Source organism: Squalius cephalus (assembly GCF_949319135.1).
Source record: "Squalius cephalus genome assembly, chromosome: 11".
NCBI classification, from domain to species: Eukaryota; Metazoa; Chordata; class Actinopteri; order Cypriniformes; family Leuciscidae; genus Squalius; species Squalius cephalus.
This window is the reverse complement of record NC_137132.1, coordinates 13,522,004-13,546,644: the sequence shown is the minus strand read 5'-3', so window position 1 is coordinate 13,546,644 and position 24,641 is coordinate 13,522,004. Positions and strand designations below refer to the sequence as shown.

Below are 24,641 nucleotides of genomic sequence, written 5' to 3'. Positions count from 1 at the left end.
AAAATATATATTCTCTAAACTGATGCAAGTTAAGCTCCATCCTCACACAAAATTAAAATCAGCATTTTTTAAGCCATTACATCAACACCTCTCATAATGGGAGTGGGGGAACGCATTCCGACAGCTGTTTTTTTGCCGTCGGATTCTGTTCCCCCCATATTTCTGACACACTGAGGTTCTAATATTTATCAAATTGATGCTGTTTAAGCTCCATCCACACACAGAATAGAAAAAGCATATTTTAAGCCGATACATCAACATCTCTCATCATTGGGGTGGGGGAACGGATTTCGACAGCTGAACTATTTGCCGTCGGATTCTGTTCCCCCTATGTTTCTTAGACAATGAGGTTCTAATATGTATCACATTGCAGCTATTTACTGTACCCAATAGCCTAGTAGTCAGTACACTCTACACTGACAATAGATGCTTTTCAGCTTATTGCGACCCGAGTTCAAGTCCCGGTTCGTCAAACTTTCTTTATACTATACGGTCCTATCATAATAAAAGGCAAAAAAAAAATTCTCTAAACTGATGCAAGTTAAGCTCCATCCTCACACAAAATTAAAATCAGCATTTTTTAAGCCATTACATCAACACCTCTCATAATGAGAGTGGGGGAACGGATTCCGACAGCTGTTTTTTTGCCGTCGGATTCTGTTCCCCCCATATTTCTGACACACTGAGGTTCTAATATTTATCAGATTGATGCTGTTTAAGCTCCATCCACACACAGAATAGAATAAGCATATTTTAAGCCGATACATCAACATCTCTCATCATTGGGGTGGGGGAACGGATTTCGACAGCTGAACTATTTGCCGTCGGATTCTGTTCCCCTTATGTTTCTTAGACAATGAGGTTCTAATATGTATCACATTGCAGCTAATTATTGTACCCAATAGCATAGTGGTCAGTACACTCTGCACTGACAATCATTGCTTTTCAGCTTATTGCGACCCGAGTTCAAGTCCCGGTTCGTCAAACTTTCTTTATACTATACGGTCCTATCATAATAAAAGGCAAAAAAAAAAAATTCTTTAAACTGATGCAAGTTAAGCTCCATCCACACACAATAATAAAATCAGCATTTTTTAAGCCATTACATCAACACCTCTCATAATGGGAGTGGGGGAACGGATTCCGACAGCTGTTTTTTTGCCGTCGGATTCTGTTCCCCCCATATTTCTGACACACTGAGGTTCTAATATTTATCAAATTGATGCTGTTTAAGCTCCATCCACACACAAGCATATTTTAAGCCGATACATCAACATCTCTCATCATTGGGGTGGGGGAACGGATTTCGACAGCTGAACTATTTGCCGTCGGATTCTGTTCCCCTTATGTTTCTTAGACAATGAGGTTCTAATATGTATCACATTGCAGCTAATTACTGTACCCAATAGCCTAGTGGTCAGTACACTCTACACTGACAATAGATGCTTTTCAGCTTATCGCGACCCGAGTTCAAGTCCCGCTTCGTCAAACTGTCTTGATACTATACTGTCCTATCATAATTAAAGGCAAAAAATATATATTCTCTAAACTGATGCAAGTTAAGCTCCATCCTCACACAAAATTAAAATCTGCATTTTTTAAGCCATTACATCAACACCTCTCATAATGGGAGTGGGGGAACGGATTCCGACAGCTGTTTTTTTGCCGTCGGATTCTGTTCCCCCCATATTTCTGACACACTGAGGTTCTAATATTTATCAAATTGATGCTGTTTAAGCTCCATCCACACACAGAATAGAAAAAGCATATTTTAAGCCGATACATCAACATCTCTCATCATTGGGGTGGGGGAACGGATTTCGACAGCTGAACTATTTGCCGTCGGATTCTGTTCCCCCTATGTTTCTTAGACAATGAGGTTCTAATATGTATCACATTGCAGATCTTTACTGTACCCAATAGCCTAGTAGTCAGTACACTCTACACTGACAATAGATGCTTTTCAGCTTATTGCGACCCGAGTTCAAGTCCCGGTTCGTCAAACTTTCTTTATACTATACGGTCCTATCATAATAAAAGGCAAAAAAAATATATTCTCTAAACTGATGCAAGTTAAGCTCCATCCTCACACAAAATTAAAATCAGCATTTTTTAAGCCATTACATCAACACCTCTCATAATGGGAGTGGGGGAACGGATTCCGACAGCTGTTTTTTTGCCGTCGGTTTCTGTTCCCCCCATATTTCTGACAGACTGAGGTTCTAATATGTATCAAATTGATGCTGTTTAAGCTCCATCCACACACAAGCATATTTTAAGCCGATACATCAACATCTCTCATCATTGGGGTGGGGGAACGGATTTCGACAGCTGAACTATTTGCCGTCGGATTCTGTTCCCCCTATGTTTCTTACACAATGAGGTTCTAATATGTATCACATTGCAACTAGTTACTGTACCCAATAGCCTAGTGGTCAGTACACTACACTGACATTAGATGCTTTTCAGCTTATTGCGACCCGAGTTCAAGTCCCGCTTTGTCAAACTGTCTTGATACTATACTGTCCTATCATAATTAAAGGCAAAAAATATATATTCTCTAAACTGATGCAAGTTAAGCTCCATCCTCACACAAAATTAAAATCAGCATTTTTTAAGCCATTACATCAACACCTCTCATAATGGGAGTGGGGGAACGCATTCCGACAGCTGTTTTTTTGCCGTCGGATTCTGTTCCCCCCATATTTCTGACACACTGAGGTTCTAATATTTATCAAATTGATGCTGTTTAAGCTCCATCCACACACAGAATAGAAAAAGCATATTTTAAGCCGATACATCAACATCTCTCATCATTGGGGTGGGGGAACGGATTTCGACAGCTGAACTATTTGCCGTCGGATTCTGTTCCCCCTATGTTTCTTAGACAATGAGGTTCTAATATGTATCACATTGCAGCTATTTACTGTACCCAATAGCCTAGTAGTCAGTACACTCTACACTGACAATAGATGCTTTTCAGCTTATTGCGACCCGAGTTCAAGTCCCGGTTCGTCAAACTTTCTTTATACTATACGGTCCTATCATAATAAAAGGCAAAAAAAAAATTCTCTAAACTGATGCAAGTTAAGCTCCATCCTCACACAAAATTAAAATCAGCATTTTTTAAGCCATTACATCAACACCTCTCATAATGAGAGTGGGGGAACGGATTCCGACAGCTGTTTTTTTGCCGTCGGATTCTGTTCCCCCCATATTTCTGACACACTGAGGTTCTAATATTTATCAGATTGATGCTGTTTAAGCTCCATCCACACACAGAATAGAATAAGCATATTTTAAGCCGATACATCAACATCTCTCATCATTGGGGTGGGGGAACGGATTTCGACAGCTGAACTATTTGCCGTCGGATTCTGTTCCCCTTATGTTTCTTAGACAATGAGGTTCTAATATGTATCACATTGCAGCTAATTATTGTACCCAATAGCATAGTGGTCAGTACACTCTGCACTGACAATCATTGCTTTTCAGCTTATTGCGACCCGAGTTCAAGTCCCGGTTCGTCAAACTTTCTTTATACTATACGGTCCTATCATAATAAAAGGCAAAAAAAAAAAATTCTTTAAACTGATGCAAGTTAAGCTCCATCCACACACAATAATAAAATCAGCATTTTTTAAGCCATTACATCAACACCTCTCATAATGGGAGTGGGGGAACGGATTCCGACAGCTGTTTTTTTGCCGTCGGATTCTGTTCCCCCCATATTTCTGACACACTGAGGTTCTAATATTTATCAAATTGATGCTGTTTAAGCTCCATCCACACACAAGCATATTTTAAGCCGATACATCAACATCTCTCATCATTGGGGTGGGGGAACGGATTTCGACAGCTGAACTATTTGCCGTCGGATTCTGTTCCCCTTATGTTTCTTAGACAATGAGGTTCTAATATGTATCACATTGCAGCTAATTACTGTACCCAATAGCCTAGTGGTCAGTACACTCTACACTGACAATAGATGCTTTTCAGCTTATCGCGACCCGAGTTCAAGTCCCGCTTCGTCAAACTGTCTTGATACTATACTGTCCTATCATAATTAAAGGCAAAAAATATATATTCTCTAAACTGATGCAAGTTAAGCTCCATCCTCACACAAAATTAAAATCTGCATTTTTTAAGCCATTACATCAACACCTCTCATAATGGGAGTGGGGGAACGGATTCCGACAGCTGTTTTTTTGCCGTCGGATTCTGTTCCCCCCATATTTCTGACACACTGAGGTTCTAATATTTATCAAATTGATGCTGTTTAAGCTCCATCCACACACAGAATAGAATAAGCATATTTTAAGCCGATACATCAACATCTCTCATCATTGGGGTGGGGGAACGGATTTCGACAGCTGAACTATTTGCCGTCGGATTCTGTTCCCCCTATGTTTCTTAGACAATGAGGTTCTAATATGTATCACATTGCAGCTATTTACTGTACCCAATAGCCTAGTAGTCAGTACACTCTACACTGACAATAGATGTTTTTCAGCTTATTGCGACCCGAGTTCAAGTCCCGGTTCGTCAAACTTTCTTTATACTATACGGTCCTATCATAATAAAAGGCAAAAAAAAAATTCTCTAAACTGATGCAAGTTAAGCTCCATCCTCACACAAAATTAAAATCAGCATTTTTTAAGCCATTACATCAACACCTCTCATAATGAGAGTGGGGGAACGGATTCCGACAGCTGTTTTTTTGCCGTCGGATTCTGTTCCCCCCATATTTCTGACACACTGAGGTTCTAATATTTATCAAATTGATGCTGTTTAAGCTCCATCCACACACAGAATAGAATAAGCATATTTTAAGCCGATACATCAACATCTCTCATCATTGGGGTGGGGGAACGGATTTCGACAGCTGAACTATTTGCCGTCGGATTCTGTTCCCCCTATGTTTCTTACACAATGAGGTTCTAATATGTATCACATTGCAGCTAATTATTGTACCCAATAGCATAGTGGTCAGTACACTCTGGACTGACATTCATTGCTTTTCAGCTTTTTGCGACCCGAGTTCAAGTCCCGGTTCGTCAAACTTTCTTTATACTATACGGTCCTATCATAATAAAAGGCAAAAAAAAAATTCTTTAAACTGATGCAAGTTAAGCTCCATCCACACACAATAATAAAATCAGCATTTTTTAAGCCATTACATCAACACCTCTCATAATGGGAGTGGGGGAACGGATTCCGACAGCTGGTTTTTTTGCCGTCGGATTCTGTTCCCCCCATATTTCTGACAGACTGAGGTTCTAATATTTATCAAATTGATGCTGTTTAAGCTCCATCCACACACAGAATAGAATAAGCATATTTTAAGCCGATACATCAACATCTCTCATCATTGGGGTGGGGGAACGGATTTCGACAGCTGAACTATTTGCCGTCGGATTCTGTTCCCCCTATGTTTCTTACACAATGAGGTTCTAATATGTATCACATTGCAGCAAGTTACTATACCCAATAGCCTACTGGTCACTACACTCTGCACTGACATTAGATGCTTTTCAGCTTATTGCGACCCGAGTTCAAGTCCCGCTTTGTCAAACTGTCTTGATACTATACTGTCCTATCATAATTAAAGGCAAAAAAATAAAATTCTCTAAACTGATGCAAGTTAAGCTCCATCCTCACACAAAATTAAAATCAGCATTTTTTAAGCCATTACATCAACACCTCTCATAATGGGAGTGGGGGAACGGATTCCGACAGCTGTTTTTTTGCCGTCGGATTCTGTTCCCCCCATATTTCTGACACACTGAGGTTCTAATATTTATCAAATTGATGCTGTTTAAGCTCCATCCACACACAAGCATATTTTAAGCCGATACATCAACATCTCTCATCATTGGGGTGGGGGAACGGATTTCGACAGCTGAACTATTTGCCGTCGGATTCTGTTCCCCTTATGTTTCTTAGACAATGAGGTTCTAATATGTATCACATTGCATCTATTTACTGTACCCAATAGCCTAGTGGTCAGTACACTCTACACTGACAATAGATGCTTTTCAGCTTATTGCGACCCGAGTTCAAGTCCCGCTTCGTCAAACTGTCTTGATACTATTCTGTCCTATCATAATTAAAGGCAAAAAATATATATTCTCTAAACTGATGCAAGTTAAGATCCATCCTCACACAAAATTAAAATCAGCATTTTTTAAGCCATTACATCAACACCTCTCATAATGGGAGTGGGGGAACGGATTCCGACAGCTGTTTTTTTGCCGTCGGATTCTGTTCCCCGCATATTTCTGACACACTGAGGTTCTAATATTTATCAAATTGATGCTGTTTAAGCTCCATCCACACACAGAATAGAATAAGCATATTTTAAGCCGATACATCAACATCTCTCATCATTGTGGTGGGGGAACGGATTTCGACAGCTGAACTATTTGCCGTCGGATTCTGTTCCCCCTATGTTTCTTACACAATGAGGTTCTAATATGTATCACATTGCAGCCAATTACTTTACCCATTAGCCTAGTGGTCAGTACACTCTACACTGACATTAGATGCTTTTCAGCTTATTGCGACCCGAGTTCAAGTCCCGCTTTGTCAAACTGTCTTGATACTATACTGTCCTATCATAATTAAAGGCAAAAAAAAAAAATTCTCTAAACTGATGCAAGTTAAGCTCCATCCTCACACAAAATTAAAATCAGCATTTTTTAAGCCATTACATCAACACCTCTCATAATGGGAGTGGGGGAACGGATTCCGACAGCTGTTTTTTTGCCGTCGGATTCTGTTCCCCCCATATTTCTGACAGACTGAGGTTCTAATATTTATCAAATTGATGCTGTTTAAGCTCCATCCACACACAAGCATATTTTAAGCCGATACATCAACATCTCTCATCATTGGGGTGGGGGAACGGATTTCGACAGCTGAACTATTTGCCGTCGGATTCTGTTCCCCCTATGTTTCTTACACAATGAGGTTCTAATATGTATCACATTGCAACTAGTTACTGTACCCAATAGCCTAGTGGTCAGTACACTACACTGACATTAGATGCTTTTCAGCTTATTGCGACCCGAGTTCAAGTCCCGCTTTGTCAAACTGTCTTGATACTATACTGTCCTATCATAATTAAAGGCAAAAAAATAAAATTCTCTAAACTGATGCAAGTTAAGCTCCATCCTCACACAAAATTAAAATCAGCATTTTTTAAGCCATTACATCAACACCTCTCATAATGAGAGTGGGGGAACGGATTCCGACAGCTGTTTTTTTGCCGTCGGATTCTGTTCCCCCCATATTTCTGACACACTGAGGTTCTAATATTTATCAAATTGATGCTGTTTAAGCTCCATCCACACACAGAATAGAATAAGCATATTTTAAGCCGATACATCAACATCTCTCATCATTGGGGTGGGGGAACGGATTTCGACAGCTGAACTATTTGCCGTCGGATTCTGTTCCCCCTATGTTTCTTAGACAATGAGGTTCTAATATGTATCACATTGCAGCTATTTATTGTACCCAATAGCATAGTGGTCAGTACACTCTGGACTGACATTCATTGCTTTTCAGCTTATTGCGACCCGAGTTTAAGTCCCGGTTCGTCAAACTTTCTTTATACTATACGGTCCTATCATAATAAAAGGCAAAACAAAATATTGTCTAAACTGATGCAAGTTAAGCTCCATCCTCACACAAAATTAAAATCAGCACTTTTTAAGCCATTACATCAACACCTCTCATAATGGGAGTGGGGGAACGGATTCCGACAGCTGTTTTTTTGCCGTCGGATTCTGTTCCCCCCATATTTCTGACACACTGAGGTTCTAATATTTATCAAATTGATGCTGTTTAAGCTCCATCCACACACAGAATAGAATAAGCATATTTTAAGCCGATACATCAACATCTCTCATCATTGGGGTGGGGGAACGGATTTCGACAGCTGAACTATTTGCCGTCGGATTCTGTTCCCCCTATGTTTCTTAGACAATGAGGTTCTAATATGTATCACATTGCAGCAAATTACTTTACCCATTAGCCTAGTGGTCAATACACTCTACACTGACATTAGATGCTTTTCAGCTTATTGCGACCCGAGTTCAAGTCCCGCTTTGTCAAACTGTCTTGATACTATACTGTCCTATCATAATTAAATGCAAAAAAATAAAATTCTCTAAACTGATGCAAGTTAAGCTCCATCCTCACACAAAATTAAAATCAGCATTTTTTAAGCCATTACATCAACACCTCTCATAATGGGAGTGGGGGAACGGATTCCGACAGCTGTTTTTTTGCCGTCGGATTCTGTTCCCCCCATATTTCTGACAGACTGAGGTTCTAATATTTATCAAATTGATGCTGTTTAAGCTCCATCCACACACAAGCATATTTTAAGCCGATACATCAACATCTCTCATCATTGGGGTGGGGGAACGGATTTCGACAGCTGAACTATTTGCCGTCGGATTCTGTTCCCCCTATGTTTCTTACACAATGAGGTTCTAATATGTATCACATTGCAACTAGTTACTGTACCTAATAGCCTAGTGGTCAGTACACTACACTGACATTAGATGCTTTTCAGCTTATTGCGACCCGAGTTCAAGTCCCGCTTTGTCAAACTGTCTTGATACTATACTGTCCTATCATAATTAAAGGCAAAAAAAAAATATTCTCTAAACTGATGCAAGTTAAGCTCCATCCTCACACAAAATTAAAATCAGCATTTTTTAAGCCATTACATCAACACCTCTCATAATGGGAGTGGGGGAACGGATTCCGACAGCTGTTTTTTTGCCGTCGGATTCTGTTCCCCCCATATTTCTGACACACTGAGGTTCTAAAATTTATCAAATTGATGCTGTTTAAGCTCCATCCACACACAGAATAGAAAAAGCATATTTTAAGCCGATACATCAACATCTCTCATCATTGGGGTGGGGGAACGGATTTCGACAGCTGAACTATTTGCCGTCGGATTCTGTTCCCCCTATGTTTCTTAGACAATGAGGTTCTAATATGTATCACATTGCAGATCTTTACTGTACCCAATAGCCTAGTAGTCAGTACACTCTACACTGACAATAGATGCTTTTCAGCTTATTGCGACCCGAGTTCAAGTCCCGGTTCGTCAAACTTTCTTTATACTATACGGTCCTATCATAATAAAAGGCAAAAAAAATATATTCTCTAAACTGATGCAAGTTAAGCTCCATCCTCACACAAAATTAAAATCAGCATTTTTTAAGCCATTACATCAACACCTCTCATAATGGGAGTGGGGGAACGGATTCCGACAGCTGTTTTTTTGCCGTCGGATTCTGTTCCCCCCATATTTCTGACAGACTGAGGTTCTAATATGTATCAAATTGATGCTGTTTAAGCTCCATCCACACACAAGCATATTTTAAGCCGATACATCAACATCTCTCATCATTGGGGTGGGGGAACGGATTTCGACAGCTGAACTATTTGCCGTCGGATTCTGTTCCCCCTATGTTTCTTACACAATGAGGTTCTAATATGTATCACATTGCAACTAGTTACTGTACCCAATAGCCTAGTGGTCAGTACACTACACTGACATTAGATGCTTTTCAGCTTATTGCGACCCGAGTTCAAGTCCCGCTTTGTCAAACTGTCTTGATACTATACTGTCCTATCATAATTAAAGGCAAAAAAAATATATTCTCTAAACTGATGCAAGTTAAGCTCCATCCTCACACAAAATTAAAATCAGCATTTTTTAAGCCATTACATCAACACCTCTCATAATGGGAGTGGGGGAACGCATTCCGACAGCTGTTTTTTTGCCGTCGGATTCTGTTCCCCCCATATTTCTGACACACTGAGGTTCTAATATTTATCAAATTGATGCTGTTTAAGCTCCATCCACACACAGAATAGAAAAAGCATATTTTAAGCCGATACATCAACATCTCTCATCATTGGGGTGGGGGAACGGATTTCGACAGCTGAACTATTTGCCGTCGGATTCTGTTCCCCCTATGTTTCTTAGACAATGAGGTTCTAATATGTATCACATTGCAGCTATTTACTGTACCCAATAGCCTAGTAGTCAGTACACTCTACACTGACAATAGATGCTTTTCAGCTTATTGCGACCCGAGTTCAAGTCCCGGTTCGTCAAACTTTCTTTATACTATACGGTCCTATCATAATAAAAGGCAAAAAAAAAATTCTCTAAACTGATGCAAGTTAAGCTCCATCCTCACACAAAATTAAAATCAGCATTTTTTAAGCCATTACATCAACACCTCTCATAATGAGAGTGGGGGAACGGATTCCGACAGCTGTTTTTTTGCCGTCGGATTCTGTTCCCCCCATATTTCTGACACACTGAGGTTCTAATATTTATCAGATTGATGCTGTTTAAGCTCCATCCACACACAGAATAGAATAAGCATATTTTAAGCCGATACATCAACATCTCTCATCATTGGGGTGGGGGAACGGATTTCGACAGCTGAACTATTTGCCGTCGGATTCTGTTCCCCTTATGTTTCTTAGACAATGAGGTTCTAATATGTATCACATTGCAGCTAATTATTGTACCCAATAGCATAGTGGTCAGTACACTCTGCACTGACAATCATTGCTTTTCAGCTTATTGCGACCCGAGTTCAAGTCCCGGTTCGTCAAACTTTCTTTATACTATACGGTCCTATCATAATAAAAGGCAAAAAAAAAAAATTCTTTAAACTGATGCAAGTTAAGCTCCATCCACACACAATAATAAAATCAGCATTTTTTAAGCCATTACATCAACACCTCTCATAATGGGAGTGGGGGAACGGATTCCGATAGCTGTTTTTTTGCCGTCGGATTCTGTTCCCCCCATATTTCTGACAGACTGAGGTTCTAATATTTATCAAATTGATGCTGTTTAAGCTCCATCCACACACAGAATAGAATAAGCATATTTTAAGCCGATACATCAACATCTCTCATCATTGGGGTGGGGGAACGGATTTCGACAGCTGAACTATTTGCCGTCGGATTCTGTTCCCCCTATGTTTCTTACACAATGAGGTTCTAATATGTATCACATTGCAGCAAGTTACTATACCCAATATTCTAGTGGCCAGTACACTCTGCACTGACATTAGATGCTTTTCAGCTTATTGCGACCCGAGTTCAAGTCCCGCTTTGTCAAACTGTCTTGATACTATACTGTCCTATCATAATTAAAGGCAAAAACATAAAATTCTCTAAACTGATGCAAGTTAAGCTCCATCCTCACACAAAATTAAAATCAGCATTTTTCAAGCCATTACATCAACACCTCTCATAATGGGAGTGGGGGAACGGATTCCGACAGCTGTTTTTTTGCCGTCGGATTCTGTTCCCCCCATATTTCTGACACACTGAGGTTCTAATATTTATCAAATTGATGCTGTTTAAGCTCCATCCACACACAAGCATATTTTAAGCCGATACATCAACATCTCTCATCATTGGGGTGGGGGAACGGATTTCGACAGCTGAACTATTTGCCGTCGGATTCTGTTCCCCCTATGTTTCTTACACAATGAGGTTCTAATATGTATCACATTGCAGCTAGTTACTGTACCCAATAGCCTAGTGGTCAGTACACTACACTGACATTAGATGCTTTTCAGCTTATTGCGACCCGAGTTCAAGTCCCGCTTTGTCAAACTGTCTTGATACTATACTGTCCTATCATAATTAAAGGCAAAAAATATATATTCTCTAAACTGATGCAAGTTAAGCTCCATCCTCACACAAAATTAAAATCAGCATTTTTTAAGCCATTACATCAACACCTCTCATAATGGGAGTGGGGGAACGGATTCCGACAGCTGTTTTTTTGCCGTCGGATTCTGTTCCCCCCATATTTCTGACACACTGAGGTTCTAAAATTTATCAAATTGATGCTGTTTAAGCTCCATCCACACACAGAATAGAATAAGCATATTTTAAGCCGATACATCAACATCTCTCATCATTGGGGTGGGGGAACGGATTTCGACAGCTGAACTATTTGCCGTCGGATTCTGTTCCCCCTATGTTTCTTAGACAATGAGGTTCTAATATGTATCACATTGCAGCTAATTACTGTACCCAATAGCCTAGTGGTCAGTACACTCTACACTGACATTAGATGCTTTTCAGCTTATTGCGACCCGAGTTCAAGTCCCACTTTGTCAAACTGTCTTGATACTATACTGTCCTATCATAATTAAAGGCAAAAAAAAAAATTCTCTAAACTGATGCAAGTTAAGCTCCATCCTCACACAAAATTAAAATCAGCATTTTTTAAGCCATTACATCAACACCTCTCATAATGGGAGTGGGGGAACGGATTCCGACAGCTGTTTTTTTGCCGTCGGATTCTGTTCCCCGCATATTTCTGACACACTGAGGTTCTAATATTTATCAAATTGATGCTGTTTAAGCTCCATCCACACACAGAATAGAATAAGCATATTTTAAGCCGATACATCAACATCTCTCATCATTGGGAACGGATTTCGACAGCTGAACTATTTGCGGTCGGATTCTGTTCCCCCTATGTTTCTTAGACAATGCGGTTCTAATATTTATCAGCTTGCACCTAATTACTATATCCAATAGGCTAGTGGACAGTACACTCTGCACTGACTTTAGATGCTTTTCAGTTTATTGCGACCCGAGTTCAAGTCCCGGTTCGTCAAACTGTCTTGATACTATACTGTCCTATCATAATAAAAGGCAAAAAAATATATTCTTCAAACTGATGCAAGTTAAGCTCCATCCTCACACAAAATTAAAATCAGCATTTTTTAAGCCATTACATCAACACCTCTCATAATGGGAGTGGGGGAACGGATTTCGACAGCTGAACTATTTGCCGTTGGATTCTGTTCCCCCTATGCTTCTTATACAATGAGGTTCTAATATTTATCACATTGCTGCTAATTACTAAACCCAATAGGCTATAGCCTATATTCCACGCTCAAGAGCATGCATAAAACCTGCCGCAAAGCACTGACAAAAGTAGGCTAATGATAATAAATATGTCTGAAAAAAATAACGACGCATTTTAAGCATTTATAAATATTGTTTGTGGGCTAATTAATGCCACAAGAATTTGTTTATTTTATTGGCCACTTATATTTTTCATTTTTGTTTTGCATTGAATACCATTTAAAGGATTTGCTGTGCACCGCAATGCCATCCTCCCATAGAAAGACATGTTAAGAGCCACCTTTATTTTCTTTATAATAAAGGTTTTCTATGGGAGGAAAACGCTTAACATGTAATTAAATGCATTGCGTTCATATTCTGGGCTTATCTGCATTTCTTTTGGATAGTATGGTTTATTAATAAGGTGTGTAGCCTACAGCATTTGATCTTTATCACTGAAGTAGCCTATTAAACCACATTAAGCTTTTTCTTTATTATAAGGGTTTTCTATGGGAGGAAAACGCTTAGCCTAATGTGCAATTAACGCAATGTTCGTATTCTGGGCTCATCTGCTATTAATAAGGTGTGTACAGAATTTGATCTTTTAACATGAATGTCCATTGGGGGCTGCTATTTCTTCAGCTTTTTGAACGTAGATGTATGATAAAGGCATATTTTGTACATGACTACACATATCCTTATAAGGCCAAGAAAATATGTCGTTGTAACGACATAGCATCTCGTTATTACGAGAAAAAGATGTCGTTTTAACGACATATCTCGTTATTACGACATAAGATCTCGTTATAATGAGAAAAAAATGTTGTTTTAACGACATAAGATCTCATTATTACGAGAAAATATGTCCTTTTAACGACATAAGATCTCGTTATTACGAGAAAATATGTGGTTTTGACGACATAAGATCTCGTTATTATGACTTAATTGAGTGGAAAAAATATTATGTGGCAACAATGCGTCACCATACAAAAGGGTCTCATAATGACTTAAAAATATAAGAGTAAATAAGATTTAAAATAAGCTAATACACCCCCTTCAACAAGGTGTTTTTTTTTGTTTTTGTTTTTTTGTGAAGAACCAGAGTTCCCAAAATCCACAAGGACACATTAAACAAGGTTCAACTATAGATTTTAACTGAAATTAAGGTATTGAAATAGAAAATAGAAAGTACAGAATTTAGAAAAGAGTGAGGTGTTAATAATAAATAATAACAATAAAAAAAATATATATATATAATACATTGAGGATGAATTTATCTATATACAAATATAAAGTGTATATTTTTCCCCCTGTTGTATTTCACTTCAGAAAAAAAAAAAAAATTAGGCTATATATATATATATATATATATATTATATATATATATATGCTGCTCAAGAAACACTTATCATTATCAATGTTGATAACAGTTGTGCAGGCTGCTTAATATTTTTGTGGAAAACATGATACATTTTCCAGTATTTTTTGATAGAAAGATAAAAACAGCCTTGTAAATGTATTTACCGTCCTTTTTGGTCAATTAAATTGATACTCTTTTGAACGGTAGTGTATTTTCTTCTCTCTTATCATGAAATCACTAAGATGACATCTCTACAAGTATGAGTAAAGTGTATTGTTTTCATGCGCAGTAACTGTTCTCCGCCGTTAGATGTCGCCATCTCTCCTGCATCAACTCTCATCTGCTTCTGACACGGCGCAACTTTTTCCGGTTGGACTCTGGAGACGTGGCTCTGTTTCTTCAATATTACGAGTCAAGCTATATGCTACTGTTAAATCTGAGCATTAGTCAACACTTTGACATTTTCTGTTTTTGAAACAGTTGGACAGACAGTGTCCGTGACCGAGTCCGCTGACGGATCCTCGTGTGAAAGGGAACAGAAATGGTATGACTGGTTTGTTTTGTGCATTTAGCATGATGGGCTAGCAGCTAGCGATGTAACGTTAGCTCATCGCTCACACAGTCTGAAACTCTTTTCGTTTCTTAGTGTCAATTACTAAAAAGTGTCTATTCCATCTGTTTTTTTGTTTTAAAAACATTAACTTACACGTAAGGAAACTTTGCTAGATTATGATATCTGATACAGCTAGCCAGCTAAAGGTTAGCCAGCTAACTATTGCCTTCAGAATTAATAACAGTTAAAGTAACATTAATTAACAAAAGTAAATAGCAGTTATTGTTTATATGATAAAATATTGATATAATAAATTGCTATTTTTGTATTGTTTTATCATTTAGATATTGAATGTCTATGCAGATAACAGGTTGTATCTAACTGACTTTGACAATCCAAATGTTGACTTAATATAAATGACCTGTGGATCATGAAACATAAAAAAAAAAAAAAATTATATATTATTATTACATATTATATATAAAATGCATACAAATTAAAAAAAATTATATATGGCAGACCTTTATTATCTTTATTAACATAAAAAAAAAATTTAGTCATGTTTACTGTATCATGTCAACCAATGCAGATCATTTTAATGCTTTTTCATATCTTATAGCTAATATGCAGAACCGTTTTTTTATTTAGTTTTATTTCTGGTGTTTGACAATCAAAAATCACTATACAATAAAACACTGCATGCATTTGTGTGTAATATTATTTATTCACAATTAATTATGCAAATCTAATTGATTGATTGCAAATATATTTTGTCATTGTTTTGTCCCATGTCTTACCGTTAAGCATACAACTTTAAATATTTCTCATTTAAGAACTTGTTTAGTATTATATACTATTATAGTATTTAATCATATTTGGAATTAACTGAATATATATAAATAAAAGCTTTTGTTTTAGTGACTTTTTTATGTGCCTTTAACATTTCTATTTAGCTTTTTTTTCCAGGTATTGTGATTTTAATTCTTTAGATTAAACTTGATTTATATCAGTTAGTTTCCGAGGCAACATTTTTGTTTGTTTGTTTTTGCTTTTTTATGCATCTAATATTAATATTTTATATCAGCTAAATTCAATTAAACATTTTTTTTTTATTGATTTGGTATTTTAATAGCATGTAATAAATGTTTACACACACACAAATTAAGTTTCTATATTATTGAGTGCATACCATTTATCTGTCTGCCCAATACTGAAGAATAATCAATTAAGTAGAATAATTGGTCTATTCTATATATTGAACTTAACTCTCAAGTCAAAACTTTGATCACTTCATCTTAAATGTTTTGATGCTCCTTTTGTGTCATTTTATTACTTTCACTAGTAATGCAAGTTGATCATTTCTGAAATAAATGTTGTGCTGAAGTCTAATTTCTGAATGCAGTAATCATCATAATGATCAAAAATCCCAGTTTTCTTTTTAATTGTCCTTTGTCCGATTAAGTTTTGAATGTCCATGAAATCTTTGCAGGTGCTCTTGGCAGCGGCGGTTTGCACTAAGGCAGGAAAAGCCATAGTGTCACGACAGTTCGTAGAGATGACGCGAACCCGCGTCGAGGGCCTTCTGGCTGCCTTTCCCAAACTGATGAATACAGGCAAGCAGCACACTTTTGTGGAAACAGACAGCGTGCGCTACGTCTACCAGCCCCTGGAGAAGCTCTACATGGTTCTGATCACTACAAAAAACAGCAACATCCTGGAGGACTTGGAGACACTAAGGCTTTTCTCCCGAGTGGTAAAGCTTGCTTTTTTTATTGCGATTATATCCCAATTATTGCGCTTCTTTGATGTATCTTGAATAAGTGATGGGTTTCCGTATTTTTTCAGATCCCTGAATATTGCAGAGTATTGGAGGAAAGCGAGATCTCTGAGCACTGTTTTGATCTCATATTTGCATTTGATGAGATCGTAGCTCTGGGCTACCGGGAGAACGTTAACCTGGCACAGATTCGCACTTTTACTGAGATGGATTCTCATGAAGAGAAAGTCTTCAGGGCTGTCAGAGAGGTCTGATATTTGATGAAACATCCAGGGAAATATTACTCTCCGTTTTAAGTTTAAATCAAACACTAACTCTAATTTTCTGGGTTTCTCTCAATTTTCCACTTCAAAAGACCCAAGAAAGAGAAGCAAAGGCCGAGATGAAACGCAAGGCCAAAGAGCTGCAGCGAGCAAGACAAGATGCCGAACGTGCTGGGAGGAAATCGCCAGGCTTCGGAGGTTTTGGAAATTCAGGAATGAGCAGCTACACATCAGCCGCCATCATCACGGATACAATAGAGCCAGAGAAGCCCAAAGTGTCTCCTGCTACAGTCAGGTATGAGCTTTACCTGTGGGCCATGATACATGGAAATATGTAAGTGTACAGAAGTTAATCTGCCCTGTTCTTCTTGTAGGCCAAGTGGTTCAAGCAAAGCACTGAAGCTGGGTGTCAAGGGGAAAGAGGTGGACAACTTTGTGGACAAACTAAAGTCAGAAGGAGAAAATATTGTCACATCCAGTGCAGGAAGGAAGGCATCAGAGGCATCTAAAGTCCTTCAGCCTCCAGTGAATATAGAGAGGTATTGCTTAGAGCCCGACCGATATGGATTTTTGGGCGCCGATACCGATAAAAAAAAAGCCAGATACCGATATATCGGCCGATATTATTTATGTGTATATTATAATACAGTAGCAATATTATTTATGTGTATTATAGTACAGTAAGTTTGGACACACTTTACAATTGGTGTGTACAAACTTTTGATGGGTACTGTATATAGAATACACAGTATAAACAGAATAAATACAGTATATAAACGTTTTGCAATGATAACTCAAATGTGGTGATTAAACACTTGTGTGACAAAGATATGTAATGGAGGCAGGGTGAAAGATAGAATGAGAATCTGAGCTGTAACCAAACTAGTTTGCATTGCATTTTATATTATATTATATTCTAAATACTCTTCTATTTTTAATCTTAATTTCTCTAATATCTACCAGTGGAGGAAGAGCTCAGATCTTTTTAGTAAAGTTAAATTAATAATATCATAATGAAAACGTTTATAATTACATATGTACAGTAGTTTTATACTATTTTAAATAAGTAGTAAGCAAAATGTACTAAACATGAAACTAGGGCTGGACCCAAATATTCGAATATTCATTCGGTGGGTTGGTATTCGATTTGAAAATTTGACATTCGAATATTTTTATTTTTATTTTTTTACATCTGGGATCCCCCGCGAAACAGTTCTCATTCGCGCTTGAATAAGGCTGGCGACACACTGACTGCGTGGCATGGCCGTTTTTATTTCGGCTCCCATGTTAACAGGTTGGAGTTTGCACACTGCCTGCGTGAGACGCGTCTCTTAGGCGCGTCTCGAGCCACGCGGAAAACGCATGCATGCTAGAAACAGAACCGACGCGCAAGTGTTCCAGAGTCTTCTCTGGCAAGAGCGCAGAACAGCGGAGTTTGTATGGAGGAAGTGCATGTCTGAGCTTGTGTTTTGGATTAAGCTGTGTTGCTTTGACATTGTGGAAAATAGAATAATAGAAACAAAATTTATTAGCCTTTTTACCCGTTATTATCAATCTAAATTAATCTCGTTTTTTAATTTAACTTAATTTCGTTTTATCGAAATTTCGATCCTTTATTTAAATTTCGTTTAATTTCTTTATTTAAATTTCGTTTTTCTTTATTTAAATTCCGTTTTTCTTTATTTAAATTTCGTTTAATTTCTTTATTTAAATTTTGTTTTTCTTTATTTAAATTCCGTTTTTCTTTATTTAAATTTCGTTTAATTTCTTTATTTAAATTTCGTTTAATTTCTTTATTTAAATTTCGTTTTTCTTTATTTAAATTTCGTTTAATTTCTTTATTTATATTTCGTTTTTCTTTATTTAAATTTCGTTTTTCTTTATTTAAATCTACCCTTTACTGTGTCAGTAATTTTGTTAGTCAGAAAAATATTAGACTACCTTAAAAGTATTGCTTAATTTTACAGACCTGTGTGTGTGTGTGTTTTATATCACTAACAGTGTCCGTTCTCGGACGTGTTCTCTGCCTGCGTGAGGTGCGCCGCTTCCCGCTCGCGCTGTTCTGTAGTTTACTAAAAGTGTATTAATTCTGAAGGTGTTGCGTCTCCATCTGGCTACTTTTAATGCAAAATGGCCCTATATAAAGTGTTATAATTACATAAATTATTGGAATATTGCTTGATGTTGTAACGTAGCAGAATGAGCTTTAACACTGTGTCTACACCCTATGGTCTACACCGGACGCGCTGTTATTTTTTTGCCACTTTTGCCAGTTCTTTGTAACAGCTTTTAGGTGCTTTATTGGCAGCGCCATCCTTACATAAATCACTGCACGCTGCATTTTTTTAAATATTAATTTATCGGCCGTTATAAATGCCGATACCGATAGTTAGGAAAATGCCTAATATCGGCCGATAATATCGGCCCGCCGATATATCGGTCGGGCTCTAGTATTGCTTACTGAGTTTATTTCAGTATTTGACACATTCTACTCCCTATCTTGTAATGCACACTACCATTTAAAAGTTTGCTGTCGGTAAGCTTCTTTTTTATAAATACTTTTTTTAAATTAAGTTAATTTTTGTAAATTTGTAATTTTAAAGTAAATTTAGTTAATCGAAAGTGAAAGTATAATGTGAGAAGTTTTAAAATTTTTTTTTTTTTTTGCTTTGGTCATCAAAAAATCCTGAAAAATGTATCACGGTTTCCACAAAAATATTCAGCAGCACAGCTGTTTTCAACATTGATAATTACAATAATTTCTGAAGGATCATGTGACTCTGAAGACTGGAGTAATGATGCTGAAAATTCAGCTTTGCCATCATAGGAATAAACTGCATTTTGAAATATATTAAACTAATATAAAAAATACTAATAAAAAACTAATAATTAAAAAAATATATTATACAAAACAGTGATTTTAAATTATAATAGTATTTCACAATATTACTGTATTTTCAAATCTAATAAATCCAACCTTGGTGAGCATAAGGGACTACTTTCAAAAGCATTTAAATCATTAAAATCTTATCAACCCCACACTTTTGCACAGTAGTGTATTTTATGATATTATTTTCAGTGTATGTCTGTTGTTAATGGCTGTTTATGAACTCTGTTTCCCAGTGTACACCTGAGGGTGGAAGAGAAGATGTCTCTGACCTGTGGTCGGGATGGTGGACTGCAGAACATGGAGGTTCTGGGCATGATCACTCTGAGAGTCACAGATGAAAAAAATGGCCGCATTTCTATACTCCTCAACAACAATGACAAGAAAGGAGCACAACTACAGGTGTGTGAGACAACACAGCATGTCATGGTCTCAGCATGTATTTTGAAGGGGAAATTGTGAACAGTATGGGATTTTAGAAAGGACACTATGTTCTCACTCAGTTTTCCCACTGATTTAGATATTCAAAAATCTTTTGTCTTGACCGTGTGACTCATATTCTTTCATTTATCCTTCAGACTCACCCTCATGTTGATAAAAAGCTGTTCACCACCGAGTCCCTGCTTGGTCTGAAAAACCAGGATAAGTCCTTCCCTCTCAACAGTGATTTGGGGGTGCTGAAATGGAGGATACAGAGCACAGATGAGTCCCTCATTCCTTTAACTAGTGAGTCTTATTTTCATACTCAAGGATTTTGTATGGCAGCACTTTCATGAACATATCAATCATGCATGCATCCCATGTTGTCCTCTCAGTTAACTGTTGGCCATCAGAAAGTGGAAGTGGCTGTGACGTCAACATTGAGTATGAACTTCAGGACGAGGGACTCGAACTCAATGATGTTATCATTACTATTCCTGTGCCGTAAGTGCATTATGAATCATTCAATCAAGATATTTTCTGTTTCCCTTTTAATATTGTTATATATGTTTTTGTTTTTATTGTGTAAACATTTAATTATGCACCAATGTATCGACCAATAATTTGCAGATAAAGCAATTTTTTTCACTTATTGGCCAGTGGCCGATTGTTTTAAAACAGCCGATGATCAGGGCCAATCAAAAGGGGGCAGAAAAACGTGTCAAACTGCAACTGATACTGTGTGTGAAGAAAATGTATCTTGTGTTGAATTTAAGACTGTCGAAGTTAACGTGACAATAACGCATTAACACTTAAAGGTCCCATGACATGAAAATGTCACTTTATGAGGTTTTTTAACATTAATATGCCTGCCTTTGGTCCCCCAGTGGTTAGAAATGGCGATAGGTGTAAACTAAGCCCTGGGTATCCTGCTCTGCCTTTGAGAAAATTAAAGTTCATATGGGCCAATCTGGAATCTTCCCTATATGTCGTCATATGGCGAAAGGTTACCTCTTTCTCTGCTTTGCCCGCCCATGAGAAACTGAGCTACGACCGTGCTTGCGCGATATTGTTTTTTCCTCGAGACATTATGGCTTGCAAACGAGTTGGCAGTTGCTCAGTGTTTGGATGTACAAATGAATACAAAAGTATTTTTTAGTTCCTTCCTTTTTTAGCTCCGAGTAGAGGTTAATCTTCAGGAGTAAATCATGGGTTATGTGTAACATGACTTCAATATACGTGGACATGGAGAACTTTGTCATTAAAAAATGAGCCTGAGCAGTCTTCTCTAAACTACAAAGATTACTGATATAGATGCTAATACAGCCTTAGACCGATAGCAAGTCAGAGCAACATGAAAAGCCAACAACGTAGGCTAGCGTTAGCTACATGATAATAACTGTAACAACATAAACATAAACCAACTAAAGTACTGTATCCAGACGCAATATTTTAAACTAACCATTCGGAGATGTCCTGCTGTAGCCGCCGAGTTGCAACTTCTTCAGGTGCTTCTCCATCCGGATCAGATTCTGGGTCAAAATGAGCGTGTCTACGAGCCATTGCAATACATAAACATTAGTGCATGGTACTGTGGGCAAGCTGGTCAAGACCACACCCCCACCCTCCACCTTGCCCCGCCTCTCTCCTCCTCATTAGCATTTAAAGCTACAGACACAGAAATGGCACATCCTAAGGAAAGCTCATTGTGGGATTGCCTCGTAGTGGCTGTAATTCTGCACCGAGGATGAATTTCGGGAAATAGACTTCAGATACAGTATTAGGGGACCACTAAGGCCTATATAAAAGCATCCAAAAAGCAGCATGTCATAGGACCTTTAAAAAAAAAAAGCAAAGTTAAAGCAGGCTATATTTGACCCTAAGGTAAGTTCAAGCCAGGGTTGCCAAGTCTGCTTTTTTTCCCTATACCAAACATTATTTGTAGCACGCCTCCCATGGGGCGATATGACCAAATTCTTGTTTCACGATATGAAATGTATATCACGATTTAGTTATTTTATCTAATTTTTGTCATTAAAAATAAGAAAAAAGAAGCAAATTACAAACGTATTTCATCTCTCTGAAGTGTAAATAGTGCTATATATTTACATACCGTGATAAACACGATACAGCAAATTCTTTATGGGTAGACATTTCATACCATGGTAACGATATATCGTCATACCGACAGGCCTAATGCCTTCTATCCAATAATCACTAAGAGCTTTGTGCTTTGCTACTTCTCATAAGAAACAAAGTCTCAGCTTTCAAATTCTTTCCATTTTATCACAAAATTCAAAACATAAATGGTGTTTTGACGCTCTTAAATGTGACGACAGATTGCTGTAGCGCCTCAGTTCAAGCGGCACGTGAGTCTTTTCTTCCACTTTAATAGGAGTCATAGCCCGAAAAAACATGCAAAAATATCAACAGGTACAGCTTACCAAAATGTCTCATGTAATAGCTCAATTTGTGTTTCAACCGCAGAAAGACGTAAATAAAACATTTGTCTCAGTAAAGTTATCCGTGTTTACAGTTGATTAGTTAGCTAGAGAGGAGGTTGTTTACTGTTAATTATATATGTATGTTTGAATAAATTTGTCATGAAGTGTTTGAAACCTACTTATGTGCAACTAGAATATGAATAATCGAATATCGCTATCGGCGGAGAAATTTAGTATTGGTGCATCTCTTTTTATTTTATTTATTCATTAAAACTATGCATAATAATACAAATATATTTTAGAATATATTTAAAATATAATCTATTTTAGACTGATTTAGGATGTCAACTTTGTAAAAGGATGTCATTCTATCTACCATAAACTCTGGCTCCTGCGATTATGCAGGTCAGGTGTTGGTGCTCCTGTGGTCGGTGATCTGGATGGGCAGTATAACCATGACAGCAGGAAAAACTTATTGGAATGGTCACTGCCCGTTATCGATGAGAAGAACAAGAGTGGCAGCCTGGAGTTCAGTATAGATGGAAAACCCAACGACTTCTTCCCAATCAACGTGTCTTTTGTCTCCAAGCGTAACTTTTGTGACATTCAGGCAAGTTATGCTGGTTTATCTATGAAATAATGCAACAAAAATGAGTCCTAGTGAGAAAGGAAATGACTACATATCGATTGTTTCCACAGGTGGCCAAGGTGACATACGTAGGGGGAGGCAGTCCAGTCAAATTCTCCTTAGAGACATCATTTGTTGTGGATAAGTATGAGATCCTGTAAATGTTTCCTGGTGGAGGATCGTTTTAACGGATCAGAGAGCGTGCTGTACGTTAACAGAGCCCTCAAAACATTCTCTGACATGGGCTGCAGTACTTCTGTGTTTGTTTGTCTTAAAAGAAAATAATCTACTTTTATATAAACTGGACTTTCAGCTGCTCAGTACTGAGTGCAGTCAGACACACCTGCCAGGAAAGACAAAAGAGTAAAATACAGCACTGCACCTGAAGACATCAAGGGAAGATCAGTGTCATCCTACAGCAGATGTATTATAAGACCATATGAACCCTTCTGACCCTTCAAAGAAATAGAATGAAATTGGAAAATGATGTGCTTGTCGCATAGGTTTTGTATAGAATTGCGATTTAATTGACTTTTCTTTTTTCCTGCCCATTAGCAATTTGGATTTATTTCTAATTATCAAGGTTTTCTAATATGGAAACAGACCTAATATTGTAGTACCCAAAAAATATGTGGATGATGATCATAGCTGTGCTTGTGCAATTAGAACTGACACTGCATTAAATGTGCATACTCCAAATTCACACAATTCATCTCTTTAAAATGGCATTGATTTAACTGTACATCAACACAAAGCGCAAACGCTATTTGCCTTTTGGTATCTGCCCTTTTTTGTTCTATTTATGTAATCATTAGTTTGAATATTAATCTTAAACGGAAAGATTTTTCATTCTCAGTTGTTTTGTAAGTAATGTTACACATAATCTGTTTAAATGTTTCTGGCTTTTTATTCATTGCTGCATTTATTTGGCTAAACAGGAAAATATATTCTCCCTGGCTTCCCAGATGTTATTAAGAACAGATTTATTATTTTTTGTATTTCCATAACGTAAAATACATTTATCAGCGCACACTCGATGATGATTACGGAACGCCAAGGGGAGGGTTACGACATTCCATTCTGCTGTAAGATACTTATGAATACCTTTAATCAATAATAAAGTCAAATTTAAATTAAAGTGTATTTTCCTGCCTCAATATGTGTTTTTGAATACTGTGCATGGTATATGTATTGGTGGTTCATGCTAAGGCAGGCTTCACTATTGCTTATGCTTAGAGTTAAGCTTTGTTTAAATCCTTAACCCTTTGTATTCAATTTAAATCAACCCGCACCAGACATGAATTATGCCTCAAATCATGTGACTTGTTGAGTAGTGGTGTGTTTAAGCACCTAGAACACCCCAGCAACCGAATAGC

The 24,641-nt window shown here is 37.5% G+C and overlaps 1 protein-coding gene across 2 annotated transcripts; it reads left to right on the top strand.

Annotated features, from left to right (window-relative positions):
• The first annotated feature begins 14,629 nt into the window (after positions 1 to 14,629).
• arcn1b (archain 1b) lies at positions 14,630 to 24,408 on the top strand. 2 transcript variants are annotated; one of them, XM_079886125.1, is made up of 11 exons: positions 14,630 to 14,837; positions 16,336 to 16,599; positions 16,692 to 16,871; positions 16,979 to 17,181; positions 17,261 to 17,425; positions 20,010 to 20,175; positions 20,352 to 20,499; positions 20,589 to 20,697; positions 23,043 to 23,247; positions 23,337 to 23,471; positions 23,579 to 24,408. In XM_079886125.1, the coding sequence occupies exons 1-10, from the start codon at positions 14,835 to 14,837 to the stop codon at positions 23,424 to 23,426; spliced, it is 1,533 nt and encodes a 510-aa protein (XP_079742251.1). In that variant the 5' UTR covers positions 14,630 to 14,834; the 3' UTR covers positions 23,427 to 23,471; positions 23,579 to 24,408. The 2 variants fall into 2 exon arrangements, with proteins under 2 accessions (XP_079742251.1, XP_079742250.1); XM_079886124.1 differs by having other exon boundaries at positions 23,337 to 24,408.
• Positions 24,409 to 24,641: the final 233 nt, after the last annotated feature.